This window comes from Neolamprologus multifasciatus, chromosome 15 (assembly GCF_963576455.1).
Source record: "Neolamprologus multifasciatus chromosome 15, fNeoMul1.2, whole genome shotgun sequence".
Taxonomy (NCBI): domain Eukaryota; kingdom Metazoa; phylum Chordata; class Actinopteri; order Cichliformes; family Cichlidae; genus Neolamprologus; species Neolamprologus multifasciatus.
Window position 1 is genome coordinate 4,814,647 of NC_140453.1, and position 20,967 is coordinate 4,835,613.

The following is a 20,967-nucleotide window of genomic DNA, read 5'->3' on the forward strand; positions in this document are numbered from 1 at the left end:
GTTTTATATTTGTTTTGTGTGACCGTGTGACTTTAGCTTTGACTCTAAGCTCTACATAAGATTTCCTATGTACCAGGACCCAGTGTATGTATACAACTAGCAAATAAAGCTATTATTATAGGTATTATTATAATGCAAACATTGCATTCATTCATGCAATTCAGCGTCATTGTCAGGCTGGAGCTTGTCCCAGCTCTTATTGGGGAGAGGCACAGGTTGCCAATCTATCGCAGAGCTTGCACAACCATTCACATTCACATCAGTGGGCAATTTTGAACCACCGGGTAACCTAACATGCATGCCTTTGGACTATGAGAGGAAGCTGGAGAGAACCCATGCAAGCATAGGGAAGACATGCAAACTCCACACAGGAAGGCGGATGTAAAACAAACCAAAGACCTGGCGACCTGGTTTTTGTGTTTTTATTGTAAAACCTGTGCTGATCTTTCTAAATCTTGCCTCTGACATATACACATCATACAATAATAAAAAAAATAGCTAAAACTAAACACTGAAACTAAAAAAACACGAAGCATTTTCAAATACACAAACTAAAAACCACTCTGGAAAGTAACTGAAACTAAACTGAATTAAAAGCAAAATAAAAAATAATTAGAAAATAGGGGTGGGGGAAATAAAATCGATACTGGTAGTATCGTGATATTTTGTTTGCTAATAATGTATCGATACAGCAGAAATCGATATTTTGTTACAAAAAAGGTTTTTGTGCTCTGACTTCAGAGCATGTTGATCCTTTTTCTGAGCAAGAATCCTGACATTCCTTCACTGTCCAAATGTGTTTAACTTTTTTTTGGCAGCAATAAACATGACAGTTTACTTATTTTAATTTAAGACATGTTTTATTTTAATTAAGTTTAAAACTTTTTTATTTAATGTAAAATTATATTTTGTTTTAATTTACTTTCAAATTCTTCAGTTGCTGAAGGGGCTGCATAGTTTTCATAAACTGCATAGTTCAGAATAGCTATAATTGTACCAGATGGTTGATTCAGTTAAGTTGGACTAGACTGTAATACAAACCGTTCAGTTTGTCAACAATCAAACTGAAATGAGAGAAAGACTGAGTGTGAGACTTTGATATTAGATTAAATTAATATTGATAAAGTTTACCTTTATGTACAGAATCTGAATATCGCAAAATATTTTAAAAAATTGCAATAATATCGTATCGTGCGTTAAGTATTGTGATAATATCGTATCGTGGGATGTATGGTGATTCCCACCTCTATTAGAAAACATAAAACTACAACAACTCTGGTATAAAAACGAGTTGTTATTAACCAGTTGAAGCTCATGTCTATCAAGGCGATTATCACCATTTAAACACCTAAAACAGAGCACATACAAAATATCAACCTCTTTGAAATCCCAGACGTATAACTAAAGATTAGAGAACAGAAAAATAAGACGGCGATTTGTGTACGACATTATTTTGGCGTGTCGTTATTAGACGTTTCCCCTGTCTGCAGATGTCTGTCGAGCTCCACTCTGAGACCCGACAGTGTCACGTCGTCATCGTTCTCAGACCCTCAGACAGCACTCACGCCCTGCTGTCTGTCACCCAACTGCCACGCTTGTCTCTGCTGTGATTCCTTCATGTCACATGTGCTGAGGCAGAGTCTCGGAAAAAAAATCCCGGGATAATCACCGACTGTCAGCAACATTGTGCCGGCGCAGGGATCTTCGACGTCTTCGCTCAGCTACCTGCGAACTGTCACTGCAAACGCACTCTCCTCCTCTCCTCCCATTCATCTGTGGGAATCTAAAGCAGCAAGGTAGCTACAGTTAATATCATCCCACCTTAACGCTGATGGCTTTATAACCAGGGTTGCAAGCAAAAAGGTATTACAAGCAAGATATTTTAGCCGTTTGTGGTAACGACAATGACAAATCACACTGACGGTTTGTACTTTCTCTGAAGGGCCAGACGGGAAAGCTCTCTTCACAAACCTTTACCTCTCTCCTTTCCATTTTGCTACTCCGTACACCTCCCTCTTTCTCTGTAACACTCCAGTTGTTCTCCTCTGCTTGAAAGCTATAGGCTGTTTGGTGCCTTGAACTGGAACCCAAGGTGAAATGGCCTATAAAAGCAGTCAGTAAAATCTAGCTGAAAGGTTGGAGCTGCAGCAGGGACGGCCTTTTAAACAGGTCGCTGAATGTGAATCTATGAGTCTGCTCTGTGTGTCGGTGAGCTGGATTTTCCTAAATAAAGTGGTTGCATCATTAAAACCGGACAACAAAACCTCTACCTGGCAATTAGAGTTATTCTCACACTTCCTCTAAACTGTGTTAAGGAGTCGTGGTGGAACGGGTCGTGCCAAAATCTAAAATGAGGCAGTCGCATCATGTTATGCGGCGTGGACGTCAGCGATTCAGAACTAATTCAATTGGGACGCGACAGTAAGGGGATGTCAGCTGATATCACAAAACATCAGCATTTCAATTTGCTTCGTAATCACTGAGACTGTGTCAAAGAGCGCGGCAGTTACAGGGGATAGACGGAGTCGGAGAGAAAAGGAGGCAAGTGGAATCGAGGAGGTGACGGGGGGGCGGGGGGTGTTGCAGAAGGGAGAGGGAGACAAGGTTAATTGTGTGCCAAATCACTGTCAAACGGTCGGCATCAGGCCTGGAAATCTTCCCATTAATTTGAATTAGGGGCTTCCATAACCCCCTTCTCCAGTCCTCCTCTCCCCTCTTCTCCCCCTGTCCTCACAGCTCTGTGAGCCTTGTGCGCCGGTCGTGTTCCGCGGCGGCTGTGACAGCAGCCATATTTCACCGGCGTGCGGCGTTGGCCTGTCCTTTAGTGATAAGCTGTAATAGATACTCGCCACGGCCCGTTCAAGGTAAGCACAGGAGAGAGCGGAGGGGAAAGCGAGGAGACGAGGGGAAATAAAATTAAAGGAAATGAAAAGGAAAGGAGATCGAATTTAAAACGATACAGTGGGAATGGGAAGACGGGGAAGTGTGCAGAAGAAACGGGAAGCACGTGGGGGGCGGGAGTGGCTGAATAACAAACTATACAAAGATGCAGGGAAGAACTGAACAACAGAAGGAAAGACAGGGGGTAGAATTACGGAGAAGGGAGGATGGAGAAGAGATGAGGGAAGGGAGGGAGCGTCGTAGAAAGGGAGTCATGAAAAATGAGCCTCATTGGGAGATAAGGGGAGGATTAACCTTGCTGGTAATGAAGGGAGGGTGTGATGGGAGGATGGAGGGAGGAAGAGAGGGAGAGATAATTAATGAGCTTGCCCTTCCCGTGACTCCTAGCTAGAACCCTGGTTTGGAAGTCGCGCTTCAGTGGCCAGCCGAGTCCCGGGACAACGAGAGTCCGAAGAAGGAGCAGCGGCTCTGTTTCCTCTGCACAGCTGTTTTATTTCTGGCTTTTAAAACTGCTGCATAACCAGATAAGTTAAGCTGTTAAGTAACTAATCTGTTAAGGTAAAGCTCCTGTTTTTTGGACTATGCACACTGGTATGCTCAATTAAATTTTACTTTGGCACTGGAAAGGAGATTTTGTTATTTGTGACAAGGCATGCTGAAAAACAAAAGACCACAAAAGTTCTATTGAGTAAAGCCACGTACACACCAATCACACCAATACAGGAAAAAAAGAAGGTGCTCTGGACACACAGAACTGTGCAAAAGTCTCTAGCCACCCCTCTTTCTTTAGATTTAGCAAGGAAAATGGGAAATAGGTGCAAACACGTGCAAACATCAGTTTGTACAATTTTAACAGGCTTGAAAGTCAATATTTGGTGTGACCACCTTTGTTCTTCAACACAGCTGAACTCTCTTAGGCAGCTTTCTTGTCATTTTTTAAGTAGTCTTCAGGAATAGTTCTCCAGGCATTTAAACCTCTTGTTTGGATGTTGGCTGACTTTTGTTCTGTTCTGCCAAAATGATCCCACACTGCTTCAGTAATGTTGAGCTCTGGGCTCTGAGGAGGCCAATCCATGACATTCTGTAGTTTTCTATCTATTTTACTGTATTGGTAGTGTGTTTGGGATCACTGTCATGCTGAAAAATGAGGACACTGCCAATACGATGCTCTCCAAATCGTACAGCATAGTAAATCAAAGTCTGACGGCGCTTTTCTGCATTCGTAATTCTGTCAATTTTGCAAAAATAATATTTTGTGTCTGTCAAACTGTGTTATTTTTGGCATTTTTCCACACATTCAGCAAAAGAAATGGGAACAAATAATGCATTTTTCAACATGCTTCTAGTAACAAAGTGCCTAAAAATACAATGTAAAAGTGGTTCTTTGCCAAGTTGTTAGTTATGTGATGTGGTTCATTAGGTGCCTTTATTTTGCTACCACGATTTGGGTCAGTGTTTTTGTTTTTTTAAAAAATATATTTTTATTGAGAGAAAGGAATATACATTGGTCGTTTACAATTACAATACAATTTGTTCCCCTCACATATTTGTTTTGTTTTTTTCATACACGAACAGATACAAGAGTACACCCACACCCACACAAATGCTTAAATAAAATAAAAAACAATAAAAACCAACAAAAAAAAGCTCCCAAACAAACAAATGAACAAAAAAGACCCAAAACAAAAGACAACAAAAAAAGAGGGAGGGGGTGATAATATTAATCAGCTAGTAAAATGTTTAACGACTTGCAATAATTTACAAAGGGGCCCCAGATTAGATCAAATTCTCCATATTTGGCCTTTATTTAGGTCAGTGTTAAATGTCAAAAAAAGAAGGTAAGGTACAAGGACTGAAATGAAAATGAGTAGAAAGACTTTGAAAGCTCTTTAGAAAACCTGGAGAAATATTGCTCCATTTCACTTAAAAAATTACAAGAAAATCTGGCTCCTTCAAAGCAAACTATAAAGAAATGAATGGTGGCTCAAGACGTTTTCACCAAAGTACTTTGTAAAAACTGTTATATAGCTTCCCATTTGGATGTCCAAGGCCTGTTCTGAACCCTCGCATCACCAAGCTGGTGTTTTGGAATGCGTATGTCAGCATCTTGTCATTAAAACCTAAATTGTACCTGTTTCATTTACTATAAATTGGATCATAATTTATAAAATAAACATCAGTTTATATTAACTAAGGCTGAAAGTAGTGAGCGAGGCCGTGCATTCAGGGACTAAGGTAATAAAATCAAGTGAGTCTTGTTTTTCACACAAGTCGCCCTCTACTGGCCAGTATAGAGAATACACTCTCGCATCTGCATCACTTTTAATACTCGAAAGATTTGTCCATCCTTGATGCACAGTCTATTTTTAGAGATCAGTTTTAACCATATGTAGATTTTCTTATTAAGACAGTAAAAACATTATGACTGATTAATCTATAAAATACAGAAACTCTTAAATTCCGACCCACTGTGTCAAAATGCGTTTTTTAAACAGGTTTTACCCAAATGTTTTCAAAAAACTCAACCATAGCCACTTGGTGATGTGCATACATTTGGATCTTGCATCTTTCAGTCCAATAAAGTTTAGAAGCTACATTTCAGTGTGTGAAAACGCTCATGAAACCTATTACACCCTCACCCTCATGAAAAGCATGCACACGCTGCAGCAGCTTCGCCTACTCAGCACACCCACTCCCAACTCTCAATGATGCCACCATCATAGAAACCTCCTTTTTTTTAAAAACAAAACAAAACAAAACAATGTTTGTATAAATCCAGCGATATACTCGAGTAGAAATGGGAACGTGGACACAACAGAAGTAACTCTAACACTCCAACCACATTTTCCCTCTCGCTCCCTCTTTGTGTATTAAATCCCAGCCTCTCTATGAACCTCTGTCACGACTCACACAGCAGAAACCCTGCATGCGTGGGTATTCACACACACACACACACACACACTTAGACTACTACTAGCACTGCTGCTGTTCTGAAGTACTCCATGCTTTCGCATCAGTGACCAATTTGTGAACAGAAGCTTACCGCTGTCTGAGAAAGATAATATCACAGAGCCCTTCAGACAGCAGATAAACAGACCACTCACGACTCTCCTCTGAGCGTCACGAGAACGAGCAAACTCCCTACAGCACTGATTAATAAAGGATAAAATAAAGCAAAGCTGATGCATTAACAGAATAAAGATATTGTTTGTTTGTTTTTTAAAAAGCAGCCAATATTCACAGAGTAATAAAAAAAATACATCATGTATTTGGGAATTCTTTTATATAAGCAGCTCTTTACAAGACAATGCATGAAAAGAAAACAAGAAAACAAGACATGGATTTTAAAAGATAATCTATCATGATTTAGGTAAACACAGAGATAGCTATTCATATCCTCCAGCCCCCTCTGCTGGATAAATGCAGTAAACACAACCAGCGGCTCAGAAGCTGAAAGGTATTAAAGCTTCTTAACGCTCAGCAAAATTCAGTAAAAATGATATCCTCAAAACTTTATTAAGGCCATTTATTAATCCATAAAATATTTCATATAAACTTTTTTGTCCAGTTATAATGTATCTATAATACTGCTTAAACACAGTTATTAATATGCAGCTTATATAAGTTATATAAATACTATAAGGATAGAATATGGGAACACGATTTTATTTTAATTTTTTATTCAAGTTTAAGATTCAAGATTGTTTTTACACACTCAGCTTCAAATGAGCCGCACATACCAACTAATTTAGAAAGTTAAAAATATTTAAATATACAAATAAATATAAATATACATATAATTCTGAAAACAGTAAACATTTCCTTATAATTTCTTTGAAAATGACTGGAAAACAATACACTACATAGAACCCAATGCCACAAAGCGCCTGGTGCACAGTTTTTATTCTGATGTTAATGCCAGAGGTTTGGAAGTCTGCAGTTAATGAGTCGGCAGAGCCTCAACAATTTTTACCCACAATGCAGCTCAGTAGTCAGTGAGCCTCAGCAGCTTTACATGGTCTGCCACGTCATGCTGGGCTGAGTTGCTGTGGTTCCTAAAGGCTTTGCAATATTAGCACTAAATAATGGAATATTTAGTCATTTCATAAATTGACTAAAACGATGCCATTTGGTACAAAGTACTAATAAAATGAGTTGTGCATTGATTTTTTTTTCAAAGGAAGTTCATTTATAAAACAGCATCACTTAAACCCAAGCAAACCCTGGACCCTTTAAGAAATGTTATTCTGCCTGTAATATTATATTGCATATGAACCTTATTTTACTCCTGTATTTTATTCTACTTTATTCTATTTGTCTACTTAGTCTATTTTATAAAAAGTATTCTTTCTATTTTGTATAGTATGTTATTCTGTTTATCTGATTCTATTCTATTGTTTTTCTCTTCATCTTTTACTGTTCTTCTACTTTCTGCCGTGACCAAAAATTTCCCATGGGACTAATAAAGGTTTATCTTATCTTAGCCTATAAGACATATTTTCCTTTTTCTTCTGTGCACTAAGAGACAACAAGACCAGTTTACAGAAGCACTCAGAACTATTAATTAACCATTAAAACTATTAAGAGAAGCAATGTTTTAAGCCAAAACCCAAACATATTAAAACCTGTTTTTAAATGCATTAAATTAACGTATTTGTCTCCTTAGACACGAAAATGAATGATATGATTCCAGAATGAGTTTCCAGGAGTGGCAAAATCAGAACCAGCACATTAATTGTGAATTCCATGAACCTGAAGATAAATCACATGCGTTTTATATTCACTGATAAAGCCTCAAAGTACAGTGCAGCTTCTGGTAATCAGATTCTCTAAAGTACACATCTAGTGCATCTATTACTAACTTGAACAGCCGCTCCTGACCTCTAAGTCAAAGTTCAATATGACCTCAGCTGGTGTGCAGGCTGATTATCGACTGATTATATAGAAGAAGACTTAACAAAATAGTTTCACTGAGTTTTCTACATGTTATGAGCTGTTCTTAACCAAACATCAACAGAATTATTCAAGGAGCAAATTTTGAAATGATTCCATGATTAATAAGTTATGAGCTGACCCGTTTCCTCAGGCCATCCTGCTGTCTGTTAGTTAATAACCATCAACATCGTGTCATCCTGCGGCAGAGAAGCTGCATGCTGAGGATTTCATTAAATAGCATCAGACTTAATAATCAATGCAGACATAAAAAAGTATTCTGTTAAAGTCGACTATAATATATTTCAGCATATAGAAATGCTTTTATCCAAAAAAGAACAAGGAAAGAAGAAGGAATTTTCAATACTCTTAGACTGGTTCTCAACTTTCACGACGAGAGGGCTCATACATCCCCCAAACTTCTACATATAGGAGTGAAAAAATAAAGCGGTTAAGAAGCTTAAAGTGGCTTCTCGCAATGTGTAGGTGTGCTGATGGTGACCCCTTGTGTAGTAAAACAAGGACTACAATTTTGCCACCAGAAACGCCCCCTGAGTTTCAGGACAGTGAAGCCCAGACCTCTCTCTCCCCAGCTGATTCCTCCAGCTTGTCTGGGGGAACACCGAGGCGTTCCCAGGCCAGCCTAGAGATATAATGTCTCCAGCGTGTCCTGGGTCTACACCGGGGTCTCCTCCCGGTGGCACATGCCCGGAATACCTCACCGAGGAGGCGCCCAGGAAGCATCCTTGTCAGATGCCCGAACCACCTCAACTGGCTCCTTTTGATATGAAGGAGCAGCGGCTCTACTCTGAGCCCCTCCCGGATGGCTGAACTTCTCACCCTATCTCTAAGGGAGAGGCCAGCCACCCTTCGGAGGAAGACATTTGCGCTGCCATCTTTTCATAACTAAGCTAAAATCCTTTAATATAATCCAAGGTTACATTTTACAGGAAATTAACTCCTTTTCCAACACCTATCCAAAGTATAAGATGTGGAATTTGTAAAAATCACAAGTGAGACTGAGAAGACCTATTAGTAAACACAGCAGGCTAGTAAAAAAGAAACCAAACTATTTTAATAACAATTAATGTGGGTAGAGACCTGCTCAGCTCAATTCCTCATCTGTATTTTTATTCTTGAGACTGTAACTGAGTCATGTTTAGCATGATTCACAGTGAAATAATCCTTATTTGTCTTATTAGTATTTGCTTGAATCCTTTTACTGTTTGGATGCCACTTAGCTCCCTTCAGTTTAACTCTTTCCTCCACAAAGATGACATTAAATGAATTTTAATTAATAAATAAACATTAATGGATAAAGATGTGGTTTGATGACCATTAGAAAAGTTTCAAGGTTTTTCCAAGAGTAGCTTAGGCAGAGATCCCCCTCCCTAACTTCTGATAGAAACCCAGTCATTTTGTTCTATATGCAGCCCTGACATATGATAGAAATCACTCAGTTCAGAAAAGAGCTTCATCAATGGCTCCTAGTAGGTTTCCAAGGGGTAAAGAGCAGTGTTGGGCAAGTTACTTTAAAAAAGTAATTAATTATAGTTACTAGTTACTTCTTCAAAAAAGTAACTGAGTTAGATACTGAGTTACAAGATTCTAAAAGTAATTAATTACTTGAAAAGTAACTATTGTGTTACTTTTTAAAAAAAAAAAAGTGTTAAACCCTCTGGGGTCCAGGATATAATTGGCCATTTTTAACTACTTTTGATGTTTCCTCTACATTTTGCCCTTAAAAACTATTTACTTTGCCTTGTTTGGTATCATCCTTTTCAGCACAACCTCACGTTTGACCTCACGTCATTTTGACATATTGTATTAACACAACTGATCTAAAATCAGTTAGCTAAAATCAAAAAAACATAAAATCCGAGTAGAAAAAGTTATATTTTTACTGTAACAACCACAAACATGTTTATTGAATCATATTTCATAACTTTAAATGCAAATATAAATTGTCGATTTTAAAATCCTATGCACAGGTTTTGCAAACAAAGTTATTTGCAGCCATTTACCTTTTGTTATAACCATTTCAAACTATTTCCAGAACAATCAGCTGACACTTGTTCTGACACACAACACAAAACTATCCACAACACTACACACTAACTACACAAGACAACACATTAACTACACACTCCAAACACGCTAAACGTCACAAATCTCTCACATCTCAAAACTCGCTCTCTCTCTTTTTCTGCTCTCTCTCTTCCTAAACAGCCAAATGTCATGTTGCCATATCATTTTTGATTGGTCGACATGGTGCATTTTTCACACAATTTAAAAACTGGTATCTATCACCTTGTTGCTTTGTCATCTTGAAGTGGTTATGTGATTGGCTTACCACGACTACTTTATTCTTCCTCAGCCAAACAGCAGCACTCATGCGATTGTTTTGCCCCTCTAGCTCCAGGTGTTGTGCCAAAAAGTGATCGTTGGGCAGAAAGTGATTACCGTCCGCGGGAGCGCGTGCAGCTGCTTAAAGCTGTAGCGCCCAGATTACTTACAGCTACTTCCGTGCAACTAATATAAGATACGGTAAGCTGAAGACAGCCTCAAAAGTCTGTTTGTTGAAAAATAGTAACACGACCGCATTTTCTTGTTAGTAACGGTAACGTCGTTGTAACGATAGGAATAGTAATTAGTTTGATTACTGAAAAAAGTTAAAAAAAAAAAAAAAAAAAAACGCCGTTAGTAACGCCGTTATTCCCTTCACCGGTAAAGAGTTAAGTCCACCTCCTTGTAGTTCGACTTTCTTATCCTGCTGAATACAACTACTTAAAGCAGTCTGAAGCCCAAGCCTTTCACTTGTAGGGTTTTCTTGTACTGCTCTCATTATTTGAAACTTTGGAGGTGTTTTATTTGAGCATCCACCAATCTGGTTGTTAGCTTTCTAATGACAGAAACACATGAAAAGAAACAATGTCCCTTATGAAATCAATACAAGATGCAAAATGCCCAGTGTTTTTGTTTGAAGAGCGTAACTTCCACATACATCTAACCAGAATGTTTCTTGCAATCACATTAGCCATATTTGGTTAGAAAAATTGGTCTCATAGGAGGGACAGACACTGGCAACCCAAAGTCCTTGTGACCTCCAGAAACGTCTAAATGCCTCTAGATTGAAATTTTAATTTGCACACTGGCTAACGGTGGGGAAAACTCATTTTCCCATAGCAACTATTGGTTAAGACAAGATTCGCTGACCAGTCTGTAGCCCTGTGTGACCGGGGCTTTAAATAAGCTTCACAGTTCTTTGAAATTACAAGACACAATTATTAATTATTAAGGAAATGCAAAAATACAGGAAATATTTGTGATTTCAGTCTTTTTAAAACTGTCTTTAAAAAAACATTCCAATACAGAAAAAAACAAGCATCTGAACTGCTCATAACTTAACTAATAAAGCTGAAACCTCATTGGTCACTATATCATATAACCCTGTGGCCCATCAGCATGTCTACACGTATCATTCAGAAAGCATGGCTGGAAGAATAGTGCTTACTTGTTTATGTGGGTCATGCTACTGGAGGCCCTCTGTGTAGCCCCTTACACCAGCTGCTGAGCACTGGTGGCTATGTTTACCACCAGTGACACGCCTACAACCCCCACAGCTCCCAGCCAGTAGCTCAGACTAGCGTGACCCAATCACCTCTGACCTCAACCTCAGCTACAAGCTCCAGGATCCATGAGTCAGACATGATCCAGCGCATGGAATCAAGAATGATTTCCAGCAAAAATGGATTAGTGGTGGAGGCATAATGAAATACAAACATACAGTCAGAGCAAATCCCCTGATCTTAAGCATATTAGTGTAGTAAAGCCTGGACACTCTTTTTTTTATCCATTCCTCTAAGCACTGGCAGATTAAGGCTGATTCAGAAGCGGGCAGCAGAAATTTTCTAGAAAATCTAATATTAAAACCCCCAGAATAAATACGTTTCCTTGCCAGTTTGGCCATATATGTGGTGGGAATAATGTTGTTCTTTTTTGAAAATTCTCCAAGTGAGCATGTCACCGCCCGAGAAACTCTCTGATCTAAAGGAGGAAAAAGGAGAGGAAGCAGAGAGCGGGAAGCAGAGGAGGAGATCAATTTGATGTCTCCCAGTTATCTTCTTGTCAACTCAGAGACAGATAAACAGACAGCTTCCCACTATAGATTAATTACACCCCAGCGCTCATTAATCGGAGCCCCGTCAGCCACTACAGACGCCTACAACACGCTGCCACCCCTATCACTGCTGAGTTGCTACTCCCCTTTCTCCTCATTAGTCTGCTTTCCTGTTATCCTTCCTCCCCTCATTTTACCTCTCACACTCAAACATACATGTATTTACTTTTACCTGCAACTAACAAGACTACTGCATATAAAAAAAAATAGCAGACATGACATGTTTATGTGATTATAAAATGTTAGCATGCTAACACACTGTCAAATACAGGTAAGCTAGCATGAATTATGTTCCTAATATCCTTTGCACAGTGTGGGAAAAGTTTATAGAACCACTATTAAGAGCACTTATTAAAATTCATTCTCATTTAGCTAAAAAATTATATCTTTGAAACTGAAATTATCATTAAAAATCAGTTTGCTCATGAGCTACCAGTGTGGCGCAGGGCTAACATAGCGAAACAGACAACCATTCATGCTCACATTCACACCTATAGCTAATTTAGAGTCATCAGTTCACCTAACATGTTTAAATCTTTTGACTGTGGGAGGAAGTCGGAGTGACCGGAAAGAACCCACATGGTCATGGAGAGAATGTGTGAACCCCACTCAGAAAGGCCCCAGCCTAGATTCAAACCCAAGAACTTTTGCTAGCTTTTGCTAGCTAGCTAGCAAGAACTTCTTGTTAGCTAGCTAGCCACCTCACCACCATGATATAAATGTTTCTGAAACCATAAACACTGAACTGTACCAGCAGGAATAAGGTCAGTTCTCAAACCCTGACCATAACTCTTTATTGCACACATGAACTAGACTCGGTCTAATTCCAAAGACAAGCAGCTACTTCTCACAGATTATGATACAAAAATAACTTTTCACAAACCCTGAATAACCTTTGCTGTGAAACTACCAAATCCTAATATCATTGTTAATTTATAAGTACTTCCTCTACTATCTATATGCAGTAATAAAGCGGTTACTGATGGAAAAGCTTCCAGCAGGGCTACTTGGCTGCAGAATAATGCACTAAAATGCGCTTTATAATGACTGATAAAGTGCTAATAGGTCAATCACATGCTTACAGCCCAATAATTAATGGTTAATATGTGTAGCCTGATATAGAGTGTTACCTTAGTAAACTTTGCTAATATTCTGGTAAAATATCTCTATTACAGAATCCCCTGGAAACTAAAATATCGAGTCAGCCTCTTGAACCAGACCAAGAATAATAAGAACCAACCTGTGTAACCTACGTAATGACAATCAGTCCTTACGTAAGCTGGTACATCTAAATCAATAAAATAAGAGTAGACTTATTAAAATGATGCTCTCGCTCACTCTCAGTGGGTTTTCCACAGTGAAATGTGAGGTGCAGGATTTGAAGTGTTAGTTGTAGTTTGCTCGCTGGCCACACGAGGATACTGCAGGTCCAGCCATTGCACTCCCTCGCACGTGTGTAAAGCAGCACTTGGTGATGCAATGCAAACAATGTAATGTGTCCAAAGAGATTAGAAAATTAAAAACGGCTCTGTACAGTTTCTTATTGGGATATTGCAAAGTACTTTAAATCCACTCATAGCTTTTAAATCTTAGCTTTACGAGTTTGAGAGACCAGCTGTCTCGCATGATTTTTGTTTCTTCAACAATCCGTCCCTGTTTAAAATTCACAGCCTAAATGTCCTTCCAAAAAAACCCACATTCAGACACTGAGGGATGGTTGTTAGCCAGGACATTTTGAGCTGCCCTGGCAAAGTACAGCGCACATCGCCGAAAGCCAAAATTCCCCCGCCGACTGAAGCCTCCGTGAGAGGTGATTTGCAGAGTGTGACTGTGAATGGCAGCTGCGCGAGAAGACAAAGTGAGAAAGCAGAGGAGGAGGAGGAGCAGAGCGAAGGAAGGAACGAGAGAGGTCTAAATCAATGCCATCCACTTCAGCTCGGTGCCAAGAAAGACAGATGCTCTCTCTATCTGCGCGAGGGTGCATGCCGGCACAGACACACATCAATCAGGAGTTATTTTCCTCCCAGTCTATTTCTGCTTTGACCAATTTAATCCTCGATCAATTTGAGATGGAATGTAATACATGCTGAGTCAAAATCAAATTAAACTTCAAATTGAATGCACATTGATCACAACATCTAACTTTCTTTTCGTCCGATTAAGAAGTTGAATGAACGCCACCGTCACCGTGCATGACAATCTGAAGCGCAAACGCAGTTTGGCAGATCTGGAGCAAAGAAACACTGAAGGTGCGTATCAGCATCTAAAGAGAAAGATGTAGGAAATGTTTGCAGAGTCAAACAAATCATGAAACACTTACCTGATTGCACATTCTTTTAAATCTTCAATGTAAAAAACCAAAAAGCCCCAGAAAGACTGTAAGATCCCACATGTTGAGAGATTTTGGACTTGCTCCACATCAAAGCACTTGTCTAGACCTCATTCATTTTCATTCTGGGCAGTCTACTGCCTTGGAGCTCACCCAGTATCGTTAATACACACTTGCAATAAAATGCCTCCTCAAATTAGCAACTCTCAGTGTGCACATGTCAGAACCATAATAGCCTGCATCCCTATTCAATAAAGACACAGGTTTGCATTTCTGCCCCTGAAGCAAGGACTGGGTGACCCTGTTAAATCAGAAACACTATCTCTCTCTCTCTACACTCGGTTTCTATATGTACACATACAGCAAACCCAGCACAGCTACAAAAATAACCGCACAAACCTGGAGTTCTAGAAACAGGAGAAAACAACCTGCGCTCTGTACGGCTGTAATTCAGAGAGGTCAACTTGCCGTGTCGAAGCAAAAACAAATGCAGGTTTTAAACACAGTCAAACATGTGATCTTTAAAAGTGATCTCACTCTTACCTGCACCCTTCACTGTTTAGTCTAGCGCAGTTTCGTGTATGTTTTCACAAAGTGCCTGAAACTGCTGGCAGTGAGTGCTGAGACCTGTTGCACAAACAAACATGCATAGCCAGCATACCAGCATGTAGTCTTGGCTCAGCTGCAGCAGAAAGAGTCGAGCGCCCCACCTGTAACTGTTTATGAGTCGTCGGGGCCTGTGGTTTAACGACTGCCGTCTTCTCAGCCTTCATCGCTACCCCCACCTGCCTCGGCTTCCCCGGCTGCCTCGGTGGCACGGTCCTGCTCGCTCCGGCCCTGAAATCTCCAGCTCCTCGCCCACCTGCCATAATAAGTTACTCTGCCTGGCTGCAGCTGCATGGATTGACTGTAAGTTTGGCTCTGCGCTCACAGCGACCGACATATGACAGACTTAATCATCAAATTTCCCCACCCTCTGTCACCTGCCAGTAAGCTGCTGGGGGAAGGTGCATGGCTGTACTCTGCTATCAGTGACCCACTGACATTTACAGTAGTACTACATGTGATCCTGAATTTAAGGGCTGCTGTCACGTGCTTTCTACTATAACAGCCAATCCTTTGTCTCTATTCCGTGAAAGCCTAATTTCTAACTGACCCAAAAGCATGACTCTTCAGCACCTTTTAAGCTATTAAACCAAGCGTTGTTATTCAACAGTATTTGCTGGATATTTACTTTGCCACCGAGAGTGTATATTGTGGCAATATTTTCCACAGTTCCAGCGTGATGTAAGGCTGAGATATTTTCAGTGCAGCTATAATGGGTTTGACAACAGCGAGATGTTCAGCTACCTAAAATATCAGCAGTTCTCTCCACCTACACTACCTGCAGTATATGTAACCCACAGCTGAAATGCAAGAAGTTTAGGGAATTAGCACTGCAGGCTGTCAGCAGTCGGCTTGGGAAATGCTAGAAATTGTAAAAAAGGAGAAGAGTATTACAAAACAGGCTGAAGCAAAGAGAGCACACTAGAATGGCATCTTCATTGCATAACTCATTCTCACTGTGGAGCAGTAACTCTGAAATGGTTTATCAAGTTTTGGATTACTGGATGAAGCTTTATTACCGAAAATTTCCTTTTGCATACGCTTCGACGTGGAAACGTGAACTGGAAAAGTTCTTTTATGTCCTGAAAGAGACTTTTATTTTGAAGTGTGATCACTTAAGTTCTTTAAGTGCTGCTGATACATGATTAGCATGTTTAAAAATGTGTACGTTTATGTGATCAGTCCTCCACTAAGGTTTGACAGCTTCCTAAAAAGGTGAACTATTATTAGAAGTACTGCAATTTTTTTCCCCAAACTGTATTTAGTGTGACTCCTGTGGCCGTACTTCCTCTTTTAATCAGGACTTCTCTTGAAGATGGTACACATTACATTTGCTCGCTGAACCTTCACTATTTTTCTACTTTCAAATGTAAAGCTTGGTTGCTTGCAAACACGTAATGTTAATGTACTTTTGCAGCATTTTGAACTTCCTACTTTGGTTCTAATGTGTAAACCACGGACTGAAAGGGCCGTCGTGACGTTACCTACTGGTCAGTGAATTCCTGTGATGAAGTCTGGAGCTGAGAAAGTGAAAAGACCACATGCCCAGTCAGCAGCATACACAGCATTACTGGTCACTAAGGTCAAATAATATAATACGGGCACGATTTAGTTGGAAGTAGTTGTTTACGTGCTTCTTTCAGGTGTGCTCAGAGTCCACGTGCATAGCTGGGGAATTATAGTTTAAGCCCTACTTTACGTGACAACAAACACCACAGGGCCCATTCACACAGACTCACTGAAGTGGAAACACCAACGAAGGCCTAACTAATGACCCCATGATTCTCTTGTGCTTTTAAGAGCAGTCACACCAACATCAACATCCTCTCTTGAAATGCCATCTTATTCATTTGTACCAACACGATAATTCAAACCAAGGAAACTGAGATGTTACTGTGAGTGTGTAATCTAAACGCTTTTCATTTACCTCTATTAACAGCAATTGATGCAACAGTCCTTCACCGATTCAATACCCTCTGCAAGCTTTCAAATGTCTCCATTCATGAACTCCCCGATCCGATTCATCTTTGGAAACCTGAAGATCAGCTAAGGCCATTGAACTACAACCGCATTAGCTTCCCACCCACGTGGCATGAGAGTGAAATTTATATGACGCCAAATAGCTTTGCTGTGTTTGCTCTCAAAAACCGGACGACAGTACTAGATATGAGAAAATACATTTTTTAAGCTTGATCCAGAACAAGAACGTGTTTTGCAAAGATGAGAGCAGTATTAAAGATATGTTGCAAAAGTGCTAGCCCCCTGGGTCCACTTATTATCTTTGATTGTGAATATCTTTCCTCTACAGCTCCTGCAGAATTAAGAGGAATAAGCTCTCGGTTGATCTCAGAAATCATTATGGTTTAGCTCTCTATGAAATCCTCATGTTGTCTTTTAGTTTTACTCTGGCTTGATGCTAACATCAGTGCCTTGAGGGTTATTTTGATAACGTTTGTGATAAAACAACTACATAGATTGATGAATCCACCACAAACACCCTCTAAAACAGGGGTGTCAAACTCAAATACACAGTGGGCCAAAATTCAAAACTGGAACAAAGTCGCGGGCTAACGTTAATATTTACTGAAAAAAAAAAATCTTCCTCCAGATTTAAGAATGAATCTCTTCTTATGGACTCAAACAAGTTTTGCTGAAAAACTGAATATAGAACAAGCAAAGCTTAATACTAAACAATATATATATTAGCTGTATAATACCAGTAGGCCAGCTCTAATAGTAATTTAGTATTGGCTTCGCGGGCCAAATGTAATTAGGCTGTGGGCCAAATTTGGCCCGCGGGCCAGAGTTTGACACCTATGCTCTAAAATGTTGGTTTTCATTGTTTCTGCAGCATAATGAGACCAGTGTAAATCTGCCTGGCAACAAGTAGTTTTAACTGCAAGACCTGCACTTGCCCAGCATTTTACTGTGTTTAAATCAGAGGGGTTTCCACTGTCACTGAATCAGCTTGATATTGTCAGGGTACAGTGCCTGTATCTGTAGTGTGTGTGTGTGTGTGTGTGTGTGTATTTCGACATCACTTTAGCTTTCAAAACTGTTACTTGTTGGTAACTTGTTGGTAACAAGTAACAACACAACACATTGCAAGTGTGACCTAAATGTAAAGTAAAATGCTGGCTTGTTATGAAGTCCAAACAAAGCAGGTAATACTGCTGAACACAGCACAGCTGGTAATCTGCTCAAACTAAACGTCTTTGCTATTAAATATGTCACCTTCCAGATGGAAAAGAAAATAATAAAAAAAATATATATTATGCTTTAGAAGAAAACTGCATGAGAAAAATCACAATATGAGACATATAAGTTTCATTAGACGTGGATATGAAACAAACATTTACTTCTGAAAGAAATGGAAACATTTTTTCCTGTTTCTTTTCACTGTGAGCTTTTCTGTGGAGGTCATTTAGTTTCTTTTTTACACAAACAGAAACATCTGATCTTGACCGACGGCTGAGGAAACATAAGCAAATAGGAACAAGAAGATAGGATTAAGTGACCAAAGCGCACAAATACACACATACAAACATTTATAAACACATACAAGCGTGCGCACACACACACACACACACACATAGACACCATCATGGTAAATTACCCTCTCAGCTCTATAGGGGTCTGCAATTCGAGGGTGTCAAAGTCAAGGTGTAATATTAGCCTGGCATTAATAATAGCCGTAGCACTGCCCCTGCTAGTGTTAATGAGTGCAACACATTAACACACGTGTAGCTTTGGATCGCATGCCCACCCACACACCCACGGATACACGCTCACACTTCAATAATGAAATACAAACTAACAATGAAGATGTTTTGCATGAGTTGTCACAGTGCACTTACTTTTGCACCACCAGACACATTAAATTCTCAAAATGAAGAAGCTTTAAGAGCACAATGTTTAAAACATGCAAACGCTCTTAGGGCATGGTGTTAGCTTATACTTTTGGATTAACATGTGTGCTAAGGGCTAGTGAAGGCGGAGGGTGGAGAAGGGGGAGAACAGAGATGAGAGCTAAAGCTTCGAGCAATACTAATGCCCAGCTGAGATGAGCAGTCTGACAACAAGGCTACGAGGCCTTGTGAATAAACGATGAGCGCTCAAAGCCACGGGGGCAGAGGTAGTAGTTATTTTAGCATGATGGCCGTGGCGGCCTCTCTTAACTGCTTAGCACGCAGATGAAAAAAGCATGTACACACACGCATGCACACAAAGATACCGTGCTGACATTTTACTGTACTCTGTCCCTCTATACTGTTTGGTGAGGACAGCACTGGACGTTTGCCAGAGACCGACTCATCCAGGCCCACCTGGTGTGTGTGTGTGTGTGTGTGTGTGTCTATATGCACAAACTTATAAACACTAAGTAGACAGAGCTGGGGGAGTCTGCCAAGCAGAGGAAACCTTGTGTCAATCAAGTGTCAGGGCAAGCTGGAGAGAAGGATATCAGGCCATGGGTGAGACACTATAAATAACCTAGCCCACCTTGGGAGTCAGGGTCAAATACACACACACACACACACACACACACACACACACACACCCTCATGTTTACATCACTTCAGAGGACACATCACTACACATACATCACTACACTGACTTGCATTCATTTCCTAGAGACCTGCCCTGAAAGTCTCCAGTTTACCAAAGATTTACACTACACATTTTCTTTTTTTGTACCCAAATCTAGCACTCACAACACCAATATAATGCACTGAGAAAATACCAGACAACAAACCTCAGAAAATCAGCGCCGTATTCAGAAAATGTACCATTAAAAGAATCACGAGTTCTAAACAGGCTTTTACACAAAAGAAAGCCTGAGTTGTGTCACTGAAGCCATTAAACGTGCAAACAACAGAGCTTCTTCTTATGTTATCTGCTTCTTTCAAACAAGCCTTGCACACATATTTGCTAGTATTTATTCTTTCTACGCGCACTGCAGGTGACAGCGAAAGCCTTTGGATTCAATATGGGAGCGAAGTGCCCCCTGAATTCTGAGCAATCTCTAGCTACTCTTAACACTGTTCTACCAGCTTAAGACTTAAACTAGAGGCTGATTCATATGGGATTTGGATCTATAGCAAGAGAGGATCTCAATATTGCACACGCCTTTTATGTTTCTTTCACAAACTAGAGCTAGCTCGTGGTACGTGTGGTTGCGTGAATATAGACAAAACTAAGGCAAATGTTTTATTACCCACCTCCTGGATTATTAGTTAATGTAATCCTGAGGTATAAGCAGATATGGCAGATTTAGGCATGCCCTACTGAAGCCTGTTAATTAAAGCAAGAACTCTTAAGTGCTCAGAAACCAACAAAACAGCTGGAGGAAAGATTTGGATATTACCAACTGTCTCCAGGATGTGAAATATCTTTTCAGCTCGTTCACGTTCTAATCATTTTGTTGATTAGGAGCCATAAGTATAATGAGGAGAGGAGAGGAGAGGAGAGGAGAGGAAGTGATTGGGTTAGATTAAAGGGCGGATTGAAGGGTTTTTCTAACACATGCAAACCCTTTTGAGCTAGTTTCTACAGAGTGACAACTTCCAGTAGAGCAGAATCAGCTGTCATGGCAACATGCACTTCACATCTCAGCACCCATCATCATCATTATGATTATCATCATCATCATCATCATCAATGATGCTCCATAGCAAAAGGGGAGAAACGAGGGGAGCATGCCACTGCAGTTGATCTCATGTTTTCTTTTCATGCGAATGAAACAAAAGAGTGGAGATGAGGTCTAACAAAGGACTTGGCAGAGCAATGTAGTTATGTCATGTGTTAGTGTGTGTGTGTGTGTGTGTGTGGAGCCATTCTCTGTGTTTCTCCCTGTTCCTGCTGACACATCACCTCCACCTGAATGCATGGCAGCAGGCACGTGGGGGAGAGATGTGGAAACAAAACAGCGGGATTGTGACTGTGTGAGAGCGACCGTTTGGAGAAAAGAAAAGGGAAAAAAAAGGTGAGGTGGGTGTGGGGGTCAGAAGGGAAGAGGAAG

The 20,967-nt window shown here is 40.1% G+C and overlaps 1 protein-coding gene and 2 long non-coding RNA genes across 7 annotated transcripts in view; all 3 read right to left on the bottom strand.

Annotated features, from left to right (window-relative positions):
- The window catches only part of LOC146501351 (uncharacterized), a 191,311-nt gene that overhangs the window by 132,339 nt on the left and 38,005 nt on the right, over window positions 1-20,967 (bottom strand). The gene's annotated exons all lie outside the window — the stretch shown is intronic.
- pak5 (p21 protein (Cdc42/Rac)-activated kinase 5) overlaps window positions 1-20,967 on the bottom strand; it is an 85,506-nt gene that overhangs the window by 26,419 nt on the left and 38,120 nt on the right. Inside the window, exon 1 of one of the 5 annotated variants that reach the window (XM_085133677.1) lies at window positions 15,053-20,967. The exons of the other annotated variants lie outside the window; for them this stretch is intronic. Within the exon in view, the coding sequence (XP_084989803.1) occupies window positions 15,053-15,211 (159 nt within the window). The 5' untranslated portion in view covers window positions 15,212-20,967. The remainder of the gene's footprint in view (window positions 1-15,052) is intronic. 5 annotated transcript variants of the gene reach the window in all.
- Window positions 774-15,046, bottom strand: LOC146501358 (uncharacterized). The gene is made up of 2 exons (XR_014869530.1): window positions 3,678-15,046; window positions 774-3,641 (listed from the first exon to the last, which is right to left on the bottom strand). It is a non-coding gene; the product is annotated as an uncharacterized LOC146501358 (long non-coding RNA).